We start from the raw sequence: 17,031 nt of genomic DNA, 5'->3' as shown, positions 1-17,031 counted from the left end.
CTGACGGGTGTCTCAGGGGCAATATGACGGCCGAAAAAGGGAGGAAGAGATGGATCGGGACTACAACTCCGCTTCAGATACGTACCGTCGTCCGTGGCGTACGGGCCCTGTCTTGGAGAGAGGATAACTGGGGGAGTTGCTGTGTAGGAATAGGACCTCGAGTCCGCTTCAGATAAGTAACCGGCGCTGTCTTGGAGAACTGAGAGAGTCTTTGGAATAGGCCCTGGAATCCGTGCACCATACGAACTCTCTCTGTTCATATTTTCAAAAGAAATATTCTAAAATATTTCAGATACATATATACTCACTCTGTCACAGAAGTTTGTCTTAGATTTGTCTAGATACAGATGTATAGATACATAAATCTAAGACAAACTTTTTGGGACGGGGTAATATATTATAAAGACATAAAATTACTTTAATGTTTAAAAAAATGTCAACACATTGTAAAAAACAGCTAGTGTACTTTTTAAAAATGTTGATAGCATTCAAAAAATGTTTCTGTAATTAAAAAAACAGATGTTTCCATAAAATGTGTGTGGCATTTTAAAATATATATATATAATTTGAAAAAATGTTTGCTTAACTAAATTTTTTTGTATCATTACAAAATGTAAATTACATTTAAAGAAACCACGGAATCTAGAAAACATGCTATATACAATGTAAAAAAATGTATAGTTTAAAGAAAGTTTCTTACAATTCAAAAAAAATCAACGTGCATTATCAATAAAAATTACACCTATTCAGCAAATTTTCAAAGGAAAAATGTATACGAAAAAAGGTTAATCATGCGTTCGAAAAATTTTAAACATGTATAAAGAAAGTTTTAAATGTATACACTAAATGTACAGTGTGTATGGAAACGTATATATCAAAACATATATTTGAAAAAAAATTATCATGTATTGTAAAAATATTAAACAAGTATAATTTTCCGAATGTATACGACGAGTGTACAATGTGTATGAATAATGTAGACATCTGTCGAACAATTTGATAAATTAAAATAAAAAGGAAAAAGAGAAAAACAAAACAAAACCGGTGAAAAACAGGAGAAAGAAATAAAGGAAAACAAAATAATCCAAAAGAAGAAGAAAAAAACTATGCAAACGGTGAAAATGATAAGAAAACACATCAGAGAAAGAAAAAAAACTCAAGCTAGAGGCGCTACAGTACTATGCTGGCCCACTCCCCCGTGCCCAGTGGTGAGACCGAGTTATCTATCGGTACGGGTGATATTTAGTCGGTTTTGTTGGCATGCGACGATGGACTGGTCTAAGGCCCATATGCTTTTGGCCTTTTTCCTGGGTTACGCTCCAGATTATCCGCCACCCGCACGGAGAAAATCATATTCAACGACGGTCAGAGTAACCGAGCTCCAGGGGAGCGGTTACCTTCTGCCCTAAGGCGTGGTCAAATGCTGCTCGCCCCTGGTAGGGGATGAGATCTACTCAGCTTTGAGGATCCCAACTCCTCAGGAGGGTGAGCGGGTCATCTTTGTCTATCACCTCATTTGAGGTCTCGGGTTCCCAATCCATCTCTTTCTTCGGGGCCTATTATTCTTTTATGGGCTCCAATTCCATCACCTTGCACCCAATTTCATCCTCCAAATAGCCACCTACATAACCTTCTGCGAGGCCTTCCTTCGCATAGAGCCCCACTTTGGGCTATGACTGAAGTTGTTTTGCATCAAACCGGGGACAACAAGAACAGGCGGGGATGTGCGGCGGCAGTGACGGCCAGGGGGGATGGAAGCGCGAACCGAAGCCGACGGAAATGCATTCGCGCCAAAGGAAAGGGGGCCGGCAAAATTGGATGAAATCCCGTAGATATGGAGGAAATGGGCTCGCGGATTCGGGAACCCAAAAAAAATATTCAAGACAACGCGGTTATTATGCCGGATGGTCCAATTTGCGGGATCTGCGCTTGAGATGCTCTGATCCTTGCGTCTCTCTTCAGACTTCTTCCTCTCCAAGTTGTATCTCTCCTCTCTAATTCCCCGTTCCAAACCCTACAAGCTACTCCCTTCGTCCGGAAATACTTGTCATCAAAATGGATAAAAAGAGGTGTATCTAAAACTAAAATATATTTAGATACATCCCTTTTTATCCATTTTGATGACAAGTATTTCCGAACAGAGGGAGTACCTTGTATCCATGAATTCGTGCTATAGACTAGAGCGTGAGCAGAGAGTTATGTACATCACACTCCGCGGCACCTTCTGGCTCGAGATCGCCTTCCTCTGGCCACTCTCCGTCGCCACCATCTACGGCGTCCTCGCCCGCCGCCGCTGGGGCGCCACCACCTCCCTCATGGCCGGCGTCTCCACCCTCACCTCCATGGTAACCCTCATCTCTCGCAGCCTCCCCGCTCCGCTCTATTCTTTTTCCATGGGTTGAGAACATGCGCGGCCTCTGCTTCGGATCTGCTGACCTGCAGCATGCAGAGGCCAACTCCGTGGATACCAAGTTTTTCAGTGCCATCAGCTTCAGTGACTAGCACATAAATCACTCTGTGATGGTTGACCTGTATGCCCTTTCGACCGCATTGTCTTGATTCAGAACTTTCAGAGCTAGTGGAAGACTCTGCCCCCGCGTCGCTCCGGCCCCAGGGGCGGCACGGGCGGCGACCCCAGCCACCAAGGCGCTCGGCCCCTTGATCCCCTCCGCCCCCTCGCCGTCGCCGGTGCCTCCCGCGGGCAAAGCTCGTGCGGAGCGGGCGGCGGCGGGGTCTCCTCTCACGCTGGCGGGCGCTGCAGGATGGGGATCTCGTGGCGTTGGGCAGCGGCTGGCGTCGGCGAGCAGCCTTGTGCCCTGGTGTGGAGGCGGTGGTCCTGCTGCGGCTTGGTGACCTGCAGTGGTTCGGCGGCTTGGCGGTGGCAGCGGGGCTCGGGCGGCTCGATGGGGCGGCGGGCCCCGATTTGACGGAGTGGATCCGGATGGTGGAGGTGCTCTGGCGGCTCTTGGCAGCATGGATCCGGCGGTTGGGGCTGCGGCCGGAGGCTCCTGGCTCTTCGACGGCGGCGCCCCTGCTGCTATTGTGGCTGTGGCAGATGTGCTCGGGTTTCGGCCTGGCAACTCTGCTCGGTGAGATGGGGTGGGGTGGCGGCCCCCCCTCCCTGCCTGGTGCTGCGGTGCTGGCCGGCTTGCTAGCCCGGCGTGGCTGGCGACGTGGTGGAGGCTGCCGGGGCGGCGGCCCCGGATTTGGTGGAAGCGGCTTCGGCTGGAGGGTGGTGCACGCGTCTGGGCGTGGTGGGTCATGGGATCCCACGACCAGTGCGAGGTTGGCCTTGGCAGGATGGGGTTTGTTGGTTGCGTTGATGCGGGCAGGTGGTGGTTGAGCATCTCCGGAAGAAATCCTGTGTCCGGCCTTTGCCGGATCGGGCGACGGCGACGTCCGTGGGCGTCGTGCTCTTTCTTGGAAGCGTTGCTGTTGTGTGGTGCTCCTCCTCCCTCCCCACGGCCTTGGCTTCGGAGGAAAACCTCAGATCTTCAGGATCGGGCGATGAAGGCGCCTTCACGTCTTCTTCCTCCTTGGGGGCATCGTCTCGGAGCCGGCCACAACCTGGAGACCAGTGGATGGCGGCATCTTCGCCGTGTGGGTTGCGGCATCTTCGCCGCGTGGTTTGCTGAGGCGGCCATTTCGGGGGCGTGGATTTCTGTTTGGCAACGATGATGGCTTGAGAGGAGCTTTGGTCGCGGCTCGGGCTTCGGTACTCGGATCTTCCCGGCGTGTCCGAGGTGCTCTTCCGCTGGTTGCTTGGTTGCTTTGAAGTCAGAGCTGCGGTGGAGTGTGTCCAGGCGGTGACGATGACAGGCGCTCGGTGGTCGGTTTCGGAGGGCACGGGCGGCGCAAGTCCTGCATATTTTCCTTGTGATGATCATCGTCAAAGTCGGAGCTGTCAGTTGTTCACGCGTGTGGCCTTCTGTTGGCATGTGCCATCATGGTTTTCTGTGCAGCTGTTTGTAGCTCTATGATCCCATGTCGGTGGCCAGGTTGGCCGATGGTGCCCATGTCATGTGGGTTGAGTTGTATCGGTTTTAGCCCGGCTTTCAGTCAATTAACCGGGCAATTCTCTTTTTCTTAATCAATGAAAATGGCAAAAATTTTGCCTTGTTTAAAAAAAAAATTGTCTTGATTCCGTTCCTGATAGTGATTGCAAGTGTGTGTTTCAGTCCGCAATACTTGGTGAGATGTGGGCTCAGGAAGGGCAACGCCGAGGCTGCTTCAGCTGTATGCTCCGTACGTTGCGTTTGCCGTCATTGCGATGTTGCGCGGTATCTGCCCGTGCTCAGCGCCGCCATTGCCAGCATCTTCTGCTCGGAAGAAGAGGGTCTAGAGATACCCAAGTGTCGCAAGATGTAAGGTGCTCTCTTTTGACAGTTTGTCCAACAGTTGATGTACCGTCCAACATATCATTCCAACGAGTAATGCATTTGCGATGAAGTGGGAAGGCTCCAGCTTCCGTAGATAGTACGTACTTAGGCTATGTTCGGTACCACTCCGCTTGGTGGAGCTGCAATTTAAAATGGTGGAGCTGCAATTTAAAATGGTGGAGCTGCACTTGCCCCGCTCCGCAGATTCTAGGAGCAGGTGACTTCCGAACAGGGCCTTAGTACCTAGAATTGCCAAGTGTGAGATTCCTGGACAAATATCTTACCAGAGTCGCCATGTCAAATACTCCTGGACAACAAGGACCATTCTTGACCATTGTACAGTCTTCTTCTAATTTGAAATGAACACTTCAGAGCATCAGGTCTGCACGATGCCAACTACGGCAGATAAGGTGATGCATATATATATTTGTTAAATCCTTCCAGATATCACTCTCACAATCTAACAGAGCTACTGCAGTTTCAGTCTGCGGGCAATGACACGCAATGCCAGCTCAGTTTTTATTTTCCAGTTGGACCTCAAAAGGCTGAAGCTAATCTGAACCAGAACAGTAAAAAGAATTCCAGTTGGACCTCAAATGGCCAACGAAGCACTTGAGAGAACCAGATCCACCAACAGATAAATTGATGAATTTGTAAATTTTCCTGGTATCATCATCAAGGAGCCCATAACTAGATTACTGTCTCTTAGCTGACAACAGCTATTCGATGAAAACACGGTCAGAAAAGAACCACGCACACACGTTGAGATTAATCAAGATCTCACAGGGAGATGGCTGGCGACTGTAACTAAATACTCCCTCTGTAAGGAAATATAAGAGCGTTTAGATCACTCTTATATTTCTTTACGGAGGGAGTGCTTGAAAAGCATCAGATCACAAAAAGGAATTCTGTTATCGAGAGAACTTTTTGTTACAGGTTTTATAGGAGGGGAATAGCAGGGCCTATGAGTGGAGGACATACTACCAGCAGCAGCAAAACCAACTGACTCCTCTAAATTGGCAAATCTGCTGTTGGATTCTAAGGCTTTTGAAGATGTTAGGGCTTTAAGATCTGTAAGTGCAAAGTCTAGTCTCAGAAAAATACTCATCAAAAAAACTTTAGCACCTGCATTCCAGTATCATGTTTCAACAGGCTTTTCCAGGAACGTGCTACAAGCAGTAGACCAATGTCAGGAATATTGGACTTGACTTCAGCTAAATAGAATTTGACTCCTGAAACCTGTCATAAATGCCGACATGAAGAGCATAGTCTGCATTAAGCAGAACAAAAAGGGGCATGTGGCTGTTCGCGTCTAACTAAAACGGGACCATAGTGCAAGATAAAAGGCTCCAGGAACAAGCTGCTAACAAATAGGGGTAAACGGAACAGTACTCTACTCTGAAACAGAGCCGTCGCTGTCGACATCTGAGCCGCCGCTGTCGCCATCTGAGCCGTCGCTGTCGTCATCTGAGCCATAGCTGTCGCCATATGAGCCGCCGCTGTCAACATCTGAGCCATAGCTGTCGCCATATGAGCCGTTGCTGCCATCATCTTCTACAGAGGTTTGCTTGAGCTTAGCTCGTTTGAAGATCCAGCCTGCAGCCTCCAGGTCAGCTCCAGCACTTGCCTCTGAGACTCGGGTTGATATTGCTTGCTCCAGGTCTACAAGCTGATTTTATTTTTCAAAGATGTCATTGTTCTGAATGAGTTCTTCAACAGTACTACTGTACTCGGTTCATGACTAGAAACCAAGCAGGTAAACACAAACGAAATCTAACTTATTTACCTTCTCCTCCAATGCACTCAGTATTTTGTTAGTAAAAAACTCTATAACCTTGGCTGGAACGGAATTTTCTGAGCCAGCTTCAGTAGCAGATGCATCCCCGCCTTTATCAGCCAACAAAGCTTGACTGGCCTTTTTCAGGTTCTCTACACGTGACATGCACAATGAGATAGCCTTTGCATCTCCAGTCTTGGACTGCAACTCGAAGGCAAAACGTATGTGTAGGTTTCTTGGGTTGAATTAAGGAAACTGAAAAAGGAAGAACAACCAAAATCTGCAACATACCAGCATTATCAACAATAACAACAACAACAAAGCCTTTAGTCCCAAACAAGCATTACCAAACTGAATTATTCTTTGATGATCCAAGTTGACGATACCCAGTCACCACATATACACTTCTATGTGTCTTCAGGTAAGTAGAGATACCCGTGCAAGATTTCAGTCAGCAAACTAAATGAAAAGCATGAAAAGGAGTCCCTCAGGCTTTAGCCACCTAGCGTTCAAGTTAACTAACTAAGATCTACCCCTAACACCCCAGAGACACACGCAAGAGGATTCAAGTACTGTAGCAATTCGGTTACAGTTATGATGCTTTACTATGTGACAGACAATTTATACTGTTACTGCCAAAAGAAGGATACTGATTGATAATATGACGATGGTCAGGCTCAAGCAAATGCTCCATGTTGGCCAAAGCTTTGAAGCACGCAATCAGTGAGTAGTTTGTGTCTCCTGCAAATAAAATGTGAGGCCATAAGCATCGAGATCATTGAGAAATTAAATGCAGGTGTAACTAAGATGACTGAGGCTACCTCTTTCCACAGAGACTCTAGCAAGAGCAGCAAAGAGTTTATATTTCTCATTAGTGCTGCCAGGACTCTTCTCAGATATTGCCCTTGCAACATGTAGCATTTTCCAGGCCAGATCCAAATCTGATCAAAAATATTTTACTGAAAAATCAGAATCATCTTTCCATTTAAGTTTTGCTATAACCAATGGTTATCTCAGCATTTAGCATGAGAGGAAGAAATGCACTTCTTCAGCAGGTATGAACAGATAAAGAGACAAGGCCGTAAATCATAAAGTAAAATTATCAACTACATGTATAGAATAACAATGTTTTCAGTGTATAAGACTAAATGGGGAATGTGACATACCCTCTACTATTTCGCTTTCAGTATTACTTGGGGTGGTTGTATTCTTCACTGAATCATGATTTGATAGAGCTTTCTGTAGCAAAGCACATCCGTAATTGTGATATGCATTGCGACACTTTGGAGAAAGTTTACCATGATGTGCCACCCTGTGTGATAACAAAGGTGTAAGAAGGTAGTAAAGATAATATAATTTGAGGTAGAGCATGGGAATCAGAAGTAGCCGACACAATATTCCAGGGAGAAGGTACTAACTGTGTTCAATGTTGATTGCATTTTGTAAGTACAGTAGCTTAGTGCTTGTACAGATCATGGGAGTGCAAGTGTCAAGTAGCGTACAATAAGCTGCAGTCTGATGAAATATTTACATCCAGAGATACTCCAGTTTGACGCTAATCACGATTCACACATCATAACATAAGAAAGCCAAGTCAGCTCCCAAGTACAGTTACATAACCACCCTGACCTGATCTGTATAACATTCTAACCCCAACTAAACTCATCTCCCAAAATACATAGGCCAATATTGCAGAGCAACAAATCACATACAAAACATCAAGATGAATCCATAAGAGAAACAAACTAATTGGAACATTGTATCCAACAATCCATATGTACGCACGCTTCAGCTAGGCTTTGGAGTAAGAGTGGCAGGTGCCAGGTAGAAAGGAAGAAGCCTAACCTGATCTCAAGGATCCTGCGTTTGCAGTCTTCAGCGCCGAAGAAGTCCTCATCCTTAAGGGCTTTGGACCCCTTGGTAAAAAGCTCCTGCACGGCTTTCTCTACCTGCTGCTCCACTTCCTCATCGGCCTCCTCCTCCTCCTTGTCGCCCACTTCCTCCCATCTGCCCTCCTGGGCCACCTCAACGGCTTGATCTGAAAAGAAAAGTGTATGCTGGATTACTATCTCCAACTTGACAGCTCTTTATTGAGGAAATGCACCATCACCCACACCTTCACATCACCAACAATAATACTTACATTCCTACTAAATGATCAACAAATTGCAGCAGAGATAATATATACGTACAATCTTAAACAGATTTGAAGATGGAAACAATTGCTAGCACCTGGAGTGTAGAAGCTTGTGTAGGGAACGATATTGGAATCGATGATGGACATCTTGTTGACTTGGCCTGACTTAAGATCAACCGTTGCGACACCATAGTCTGCCGTCAGATAATAGACACCAGCTCTATCCTCAAAGCCAATCACATGGAGGAATGAGTTAGAAGGGAGCAGCTTGTGGAGGTCGATGACCCTGCTTTCCATCCATGCCACGGCTCCGTCGGGACCAGCCTCCGTCGACCACAGGCAAAGCAGAGATCCCTCCATACTCGCGCATCCCAGCACGCCTTCCTCTGTTTTCATGAGGGCATGCTTATAGTGATGGATGGGTGGCCCGTCGAACTTTGATAGTTTCCGGCTGAAGAGGTCGAAGCACAGAATGAAACTCTCATCCGGGTGGTACTCGCAGATGAAGTAGACGGCATTCCCAATGAGGGGCTTGGGCTGGCCTCTCAGGATCTCGACATCAGGGTGGGGGCAAGAGACAACGGGGCTCCAGCTATTCGTCTCCGAAGAGAAGACGGAGGCGTGGGCGCTCCTGTAGTCGGTGCCCACGTAGCCCACGAGGAAGGGGCTGCCATGGCAGCCGAGGTGGTCGCAGTCGTCGGCGGCGCAGACCACCACCCCCACGTCGCAGAGGATGGTGCTGCCGAAATCCGGAGGGGGGAACGACTCCCACTGGCGGCGGCCTACGGGGTCCCACACGATGAGGCTCACGGCGTGGTCCTCCTCGGTGATTCGAATAGGGTTTCTGAGGAGGACGAGGCCGTGGCGGGAGTCGAGCACCTGGAGGCCGCGGCGGTCGGGGAAGAGCGGGGGGAAGGGGGAGGCGGCGGGGGACGAGGGCGCGAACCACGGCGTGACGGTGTCGTGGTTCTCGAAGAACCCGAGCAGGGGCGGGGTCCGGTGGACCTCGCGGTAGTGGCGGCCGAACTCGGGGCTGGTGAGGAGGGCGCGCCACGCGGTGCAGACGAGCGAGGCGCGGAAGAGGCACCCGGGGTCGTCCGGAGGGAGGCGGGTGAGGATGTCCACGAGGAGGTCGTGGCACAGCTCCGGCGGCGGCATGGTGGCCGCCGGTGGAATTTTGCGCTCCGGTGGGGAAATGTGGGGAGTCGGGATGGGGGCCTGAAAGAGGAGAGAGAGACACTCGATGGGTGGGAGGGATGGTCACGTGTGATAATAGGGCAACACTAAGAAATATTTTGACGTCCAGTTAGAAATTCAACTATATAAATCTAATGGGTCTCAACTAATAAATAAATAAATAAATAATTGCAAAAAGAACTAATAAAAATTTAAAATTAATTGAGCGATCTTTAGAAATAAATAAAAAATGGCCCGGTATATAATATGGTATATTGTATTAATTTGAAAACCAACAACGTCTGACAAAATTAGAAAAATCAATAAGAAAACATATTGTTACCGGGGTTTAAGCTACAAGGATCAAAATGTTCTCTTTTTTTGTGAAAAGGACCTTGGGATTATATTAAAAACTCATATGTAGCACAAAGCACCTTGTCGGTGTGAAATCCGGCAGACCTCAGGGTAGGGGGTCCCGAGCTGTGGATCTCGGATCGATGGTAACAGGAACAGGGGAGACAATGTTTACCTAGGTTTGGGCCCTCTTGATGGAGGTAAAACCCAACATCATGCTCTTGTTTATATTGATGAAGATGTATCAAGTACAGGGTTGATCTACCTCGAGATCGTGAGTTGTGTTTTACCTCTAGGGCTAGGCGAATGTGATTGTGATTCGGTCCCCTCTACGGGCTAAACCCCTTGGCTTATATACACGCCAGGTAGGGTATCTAGGGTTACATGGTCGATATCTAGGGAGATTGCATGAAGGCGGTAAGAGATTGTTGGGGAACATAGTAATTTCAAAAAAATTCCTACGCACACGCAGGATCATGGTGATGCATAGCAACGAGAGGGGAGAGTGTTGTCTACATACCCTCGTAGACCATTCGCGGAAGCGTTATATCAACGCGGTTGATGTAGTCGTACGTCTTCACGATCTGACCGATCCAAGTACCGAAAGCATGGCACCTCCGAGTTCTGCACACATTCGGCTCGGGGACGTCCTCGCCTTCTCAATCCAGCAAGAGGGGTGAAGTAGTAGATGAGTTCCGGCAGCACGACGACGTGGTGACGGTGTTGGTGAAGAACAATCTCCGCAGGGCTTCGCCTAAGCACTACGAAAACTATGACGAAGGATAAACTAGAGGGGACGGGGTTGCCGGCACACGGCTTGGTGTTTCTTGATGTGTCTTGGGTGCTAGCCCTGCCCCTCTATTTATATGTTGATCCTTGGGGTCGAAACTTGGAGTAAAAGCCTCCACAAAGTCGGTTTCACCCGAAAGGCAAGAGTCCTTCTCGGACTCCAGGGCCAGACACCAGGGTTCCCGGCGTCTGGACCCAGACGCCAGGGGCCCCTGGACTCCGCAAAACTTCCTTTTGCGCTTTCCCAAAACCTTGTGGGCTTTTCCCTTTGGCCCAAATAAAGTGTTCTCGTACCCAAACATTTCGGGAAACATCCGGAACCCCTTCCGGTGACCAAACACTATTATCACATATATCAAACTTTATCTCCGGACCATTCCAGAGTTCCTCGTCATGTCCGTGATCTCATCCCGGACTCCGAACAACATTCGGTCACCAATATACATAACTCATATAGTACTATATTGTCAACGAACGTTTAAGCGTGCGGACCCTACGGGTTCGAGAACTATGTAGACATGACCGAGACACCTCTCTGGTCAATAACCAATAGCGGGACCTGGATGCCCATATTGGCTCCTACATATTCTACGAAGATCTTTATCGGTCAGACCACATAACAACATATGTTGTTCCCTTTGTCATCGGTATGTTACTTGCCCGAGATTCAATCGTCGGTATCTCAATACCTAGTTCAATCTCGTTACCGGCAAGTCTCTTTACTCGTTCTGTAATACATCATCCCGCAACTAACTCATTAGTTGCAATGCTTATAGTGATGTGCGTTACCGAGTGGGCCCAAAGATACCTCTCCCACAATCGAAGTGACAAATCCTAATCTCGAAATACGCCAACCCAACAAGTACCTTCGGAGACACCTATAGAGTACCTTTATAATCAACCAGTTACGTTGTGACGTTTGGTAGCACACAAAAGTGTTCCTCCAGTAAACGGGAGTTGCATAATCTCATAGTCATAGGAACATGTATAAGTCATGAAGAAAGCAATAGCAACAAACTAAACGATCAAGTGCTAAGCTAACGGAATGGGTCAAGTCAATCACATCATTCTCCTAATGATGTGATCCCGTTAATCAAATGACAACTCATGTCTATGGTTAGGAAACATAACCATCTTTGATCAACGAGCTAGTCAAGTAGAGGCATACTAGTGACACTCTGTTTGTCTATGTATTCACACATGTATTATGTTTCCGGTTAATACAATTCTAGCATGAATAATAAACATTTATCATGAAATAAGGAAATAAATAATAATTTTATTATTGCCTCTAGGGCATATTTCCTTCAGTCTCCCACTTGCACTAGAGTCAATAATCCAGTTCACATCGCCATGTGATTTAACATCAATAGTTCACATCACCATGTGATTAACACCCATAGTTCACATCGTCATGTGACCAACACCCAAAGGGTTTACTGGAGTCAATAATCTAGTTCACATCGCTATGTGATTAACGCCCAAAGAGTACTAAGGTGTGATCATGTTTTGCTTGTGAGAGAAATTTAGTTAACGGGTCTGCCACATTCAGATCCGTAAGTATTTTGTAAATTTCTATGTCAACAATGCTCTGCACTAAGATACTCTAGCTAATTGCTCCCACTTTCAATATGTATCCAGATTGAGACTTTGAGTCATCTGGATCAGTGTCAAAACTTGCATCGACGTGACCTTTTACGATGAACCTTTTGTCACCTCCATAATCGAGAAACATATCCTTATTTCACTAAGGATAATTTTGACCAATGTCCAGTGATCTACTCCTAGATCACTATTGTACTCCCTTGCTAAACTCAGGGCAGGGTATACAATAGGTCTGGTACACAGCATGGCATATTTTATAGAACATATGGCTGAGGCATAGGGAATGACTTTCATTCTCTCTCTATCTTCTGCCGTGGTCGGGTTTTGAGTCTTACTCAACTTCACACCTTTGTAACACAGGCAAGAACTCCTTCTTTGACTGTTCCATTTTGAACTACTTCAAAATCTTGTCAAGGTATGTACTCATTGAAAAACTTATCAAGCGTCTTGATCTATCTCTATAGATCTTGATGCTCAATATGTAAGCAGCTTCACTGAGGTCTTTCTTTGAAAAACTCCTTTCAAACACTCCTTTATGCTTTGCAGAATAATTCTACATTATCTTCGATCAACAATATGTCATTCACATATACTTATCAGAAATGTTGTAGTGCTCCCACTCACTTTCTTGTAAATACAGGCTTCACCGCAAGTCTGTATAAAACTATATGCTTTGATCAACTTATCAAATCGTATATTCCAACTCCGAGATGCTAGCACCAGTCCATAGATGGATCGCTGGAGCTTGCATATTTTGTTAGCACCTTTAGGATTGACAAAACTTTCTTGTTGCATCATATACAACTCTTCTTTAATAAATCCATTAAGGAATGTAATTTTGTTTATCCATTTGCTAGATTTCATAAAATGTGGCAATTGATAACATGATTCGGACAGACTTAAGCATAGATACGAGTGAGAAACTCTCATCGTAGTCAACACCTTGAACTTGTCGAAAACCTTTTTGCGATAATTCTAGCTTTGTAGATAGTAACACTACTATAAGCGTTCGTCTTCCTCTTGAAGATCCATTTAATCTCAATGGCTCGCCAATCAATGGGCAAGTCAACCAAAGTCCACACTTTGTTCTCATACATGGATCCCATCTCAGATTTCATGGTCTCAAGCCATTTTGTGGAATCTGGGCTCACCATCGCTTCTTCATAGTTCGTAGGTTCGTCATGGTCTAGTAACATAACTTCTAGAACAGGATTACCGTACCACTCTAGTGCGGATCTCACTCTGGTTTACCTACGAGGTTCGGTAGTAACTTGATCTGAAGTTACATGATCATCATCATTAGCTTCCTCACTAATTGGTGTAGTAGTCACAGGAACAGATTTCTGTGATGAACTACTTTCCAATAAGGGAGCAGGTACAGTTACCTCATCAACTTCTACTTTCCTCCCACTCACTTCTTTCGAGAGAAAATTCTTCTCTAGAAAGGATCCATTCTCAGCAACGAATATATTGCCTTCGGATCTGTGATAGAATGTGTACCCAACATTTTCTTTTGGGTATCCTATGAAGACGCACTTCTCCGATTTGGGTTTGAGCTTATCAGGTTGAAACTTTTTCACATAAGCATTGCAACCTCAAACTTTAAGAAACGATAGCTTAGGTTTCTTGCCAAACCATAGTTCATATGGTGTCATCTCAACGGATTTAGATGGTGCCCTATTTAACGTGAATGTAGCTGTCTCTAATGCATAACCCCAAAACGATAGTGGTAGATCTGTAAGAGACATCATAGATCGCACCATATCTAATAAAGTACGGTTATGACGTTCGGACACACCATTACACTGTGGTGTTCCAGGTGGCGTGAGTAGTGAAACTATTTCACATTGTTTTAACTGAAGGCAAACTCTTAACTCAAATATTTTACCTCTGCGATCATATCGTAGAAACTTTTATTTTCTTGTTATGATGATTCTCCACTTCACTCTGAAGTTCTTTGAACTTTTCAAATGTTTCAGACTTGTGTTTCATCAAGTAGATATACACATATCTGCTCAAATCATCTGTGAAGGTCAGAAAATAACGATACTTGCTGTGAGCCTTAACACTCATCGGACCGCATACATCAGTATGTATTATTTCCAATAAGTCAGTTGCTCGCTCCATTGTTCCGGAGAACGGAGTCTTAGTCATCTTGCCCATGAGGCATGGTTCGCAAGCATCAAGTGATTCCAAAAGTCCATCAGCATGAAGTTTCTTCATGCACTTTACACCAATATGACCTAAACGGTAGTGCCACAAATAAGCTGCACTATCATTATTAACTTTGCATCTTTTGGTTTCAATATTATGAATATGTGTATCACTACGATCGAGATTCAACAAACCATTTTCATTGGGTGTGTAACCATATAAGGTTTTATTCATGTAAACAGAACAACAATTTATTCTCTTACTTAAATGAATAACCGTATTGCAATAAACATGATCAAATCATATTCATGCTCAATGCAAACACCAAATAACACTTATTTAGGTTCAACACTAACCCCGAAAGTATAGGGAGTGTGCGATGATGATCATATCAATCTTGGAACCACTTCCAACACACATCGTCACTTCACCCTTAACTAGTCTCTGTTCATTCTGCAACTCCCGTTTCGAGTTACTACTCTTAGCAACTGAACCAGTATCAAATACTGAGGGGTTTCTACGAACACTATTAAAATACACATCAATAACATGTATATCAAATATGGATTTGTTCACTTTGCCATCCTTCTTATCCACCAAATACTTGGGGTAGTTCCGCTTCTAGTGACCAGTCCCTTTGCAGTAGAAGCACTTAGTCTCAGGCTTAGGTCCAAACTTGGGTTTCTTCACTTGAGCAGCAACTTGTTTGCCGTTCTTCTTGAAGTTCCCCTTCTTCCCTTTGCCCTTTCTCTTGAAACTAGTGGTCTTGTCAACCATCAACACTTGATGTTTTTCTTGATTTCTACCTTCGCCGATTTTTTTGCATCGCGAAGAGCTTGGGAATTGTTTTCGTCATCCCTTGCATATTATAGTTCATCACTAAGTTCTACTAACTTGGTGATGGTGACTAGAGAATTCTGTCAATCACTATTTTATCTGGAAGATTAACTCCCAATTGATTCAAGCGATTGTAGTACCCAGACAATCTGAGCACATGCTCATTGCTTGAGCTATTCTCCTCCATCTTTTAGCTATAGAACTTGTTGGAGACTTCATATCTCTCAACTCGGGTATTTGCTTGAAATATTAACTTCAACTCCTGGAACATCTCATATGGTCCATGACGTTCAAAACGTCTTTGAAGTCCCGATTCTAAGCCGTTTAAGCATGGTGCACTAAACTATCAAGTAGTCATCATATTGAGCTAGCCAAACGTTCATAACGTTTGTATCTGCTCCTGCAATAGGTCTGTCACCTAGCGGTGCATCAAGGACATAATTCTTCTGTGCAGCAATGAGGATAAACCTCATATCACGGACCCAGTCCGCATCATTGCTACTATCATCTTTCAACTTAGTTTTCTCTAGGAACATATCAAAACATACGGAAGCAATAACATGAGCTATTGATCTACAGCGTAGATATGCAAATACTATCAGGACTAAGTTCATGATAAATTAAAGTTCAATTAATCATATAACTTAAGAACTCCCACTTAGATAGACATCCCTCTAATCATCTAAGTGATCACGTGATCCATATCAACTAAACCATAACCGATCATCACGTGAAATGGAGTAGTTTTCAATGGTGAACATCATTATGTTGATCATATCTACTATATGATTCACACTCGACCTTTCAGTCTCTAGTGTTCCGAGGCCATATCTGCATATGCTAGGCTCGTCAAGTTTAACCTGAGTATTCTGCGTGTGCAAAACTGGCTTGCACCTGTTGTAGATGGACGTAAAGGTTATCACACCCGATCATCACGTGGTGTCTGGGCACGACGAACTTTGGCAACGGTGCATACTCAGGGAGAACACTTTTATCTTGAAATTTAGTGAGAGATCATCTTATAATGCTACCGTCAATCAAAGCAAGATAAGATGCATAAAAGATAAACATCACATGCAATCAAAATATGTGACATGATATGGACATCATCATCTTGTGTCTTTGATCTCCATCTCCAAAGCATCGTAAAGATTTCCATCGTCACCGGCATGACACCATGATCTCCATCATCTTGATCTATATCAATGTGTCGTCACATGGTCGTCTTGCCAACTATTGCTCTTGCAACTATTGCTATCGCATAGCTATAAAGTAAAGCAATTATTTGGCGCTTGCATCTTATGCAATAGAAAGACAACCATAAGGCTTTTGCCAGTTGCCGATAACTTCAACAAAACATGATCATCTCATACAACAACTTATATCTCATCACGCCTTGACCATATCACATCACAACATGCCCTGCAAAAACAAGTTAGACGTCCTCTACTTTGTTGTTGCAAGTTTTACGTGGCTGCTACTGGGCTTAGCAAGAACCGTTCTTACCTACGCATCAAAACCACAACGATATTTCGTCAAGTTGGTGTTGTTTTAACCTTCGCAAGGACTGGGCGTAGCCACACTCGGTTCAACTAAAGTTGGAGAAACTGACACCCGCTAGTCACCTGTGTGCATAGCACGGCGGTAAAACCAGTCCCACGTAAGCGTACGCGTAATGTCGGTCCGGACCGCTTCATCCAACAATACCGCCGAACCAAAGTGTGACATGCTGGTAAGCAATATGACTTATATCGCCCACAACTCACTTGTGTTCTACTCGTGCATATTACATCAACATATAAAACTTGGCTCGGATGCCACTG

The 17,031-nt window shown here is 45.1% G+C and overlaps 1 protein-coding gene and 1 pseudogene across 1 annotated transcript; one reads left to right on the top strand and one right to left on the bottom strand.

Annotated features, from left to right (window-relative positions):
* The first annotated feature begins 1,851 nt into the window (after nucleotides 1-1,851).
* Nucleotides 1,852-4,423, top strand: LOC119303526 (annotated as a pseudogene).
* Nucleotides 4,424-5,520: 1,097 nt separating this feature from the next.
* LOC119303525 lies at nucleotides 5,521-9,543 on the bottom strand. The gene is made up of 7 exons (XM_037580658.1): nucleotides 8,389-9,543; nucleotides 8,002-8,194; nucleotides 7,323-7,468; nucleotides 6,978-7,097; nucleotides 6,807-6,897; nucleotides 6,166-6,391; nucleotides 5,521-6,048 (listed from the first exon to the last, which is right to left on the bottom strand). Exons 1-7 carry the CDS (start codon nucleotides 9,449-9,451, stop codon nucleotides 5,773-5,775), a joined length of 2,115 nt encoding a protein of 704 aa, XP_037436555.1. The 5' UTR covers nucleotides 9,452-9,543; the 3' UTR covers nucleotides 5,521-5,772.
* Between the last annotated feature and the right edge of the window lie 7,488 nt (nucleotides 9,544-17,031).

The sequence above is a fragment of the Triticum dicoccoides genome, chromosome 5A, assembly GCF_002162155.2.
Source record: "Triticum dicoccoides isolate Atlit2015 ecotype Zavitan chromosome 5A, WEW_v2.0, whole genome shotgun sequence".
NCBI lineage: Eukaryota > Viridiplantae > Streptophyta > Magnoliopsida > Poales > Poaceae > Triticum > Triticum dicoccoides.
This window is presented reverse-complemented; position numbering and strand designations above follow the sequence as displayed.

Coding starts and splice junctions, on each gene's coding strand:
- LOC119303525 (XM_037580658.1), bottom strand. CDS start 9,451: ATGCCGCCGCCGGAGCTGTGCCACGACCTCCTCGTGGACATCCTCACC. Junction 6,898..6,977: donor TAGAGTCTCTGTGGAAAGAG/GTAGCCTCAGTC, acceptor TTTTATTTGCAG/GAGACACAAACTACTCACTG. Junction 6,392..6,806: donor CATCGTCATATTATCAATCA/GTATCCTTCTTT, acceptor ATTCAACCCAAG/AAACCTACACATACGTTTTG.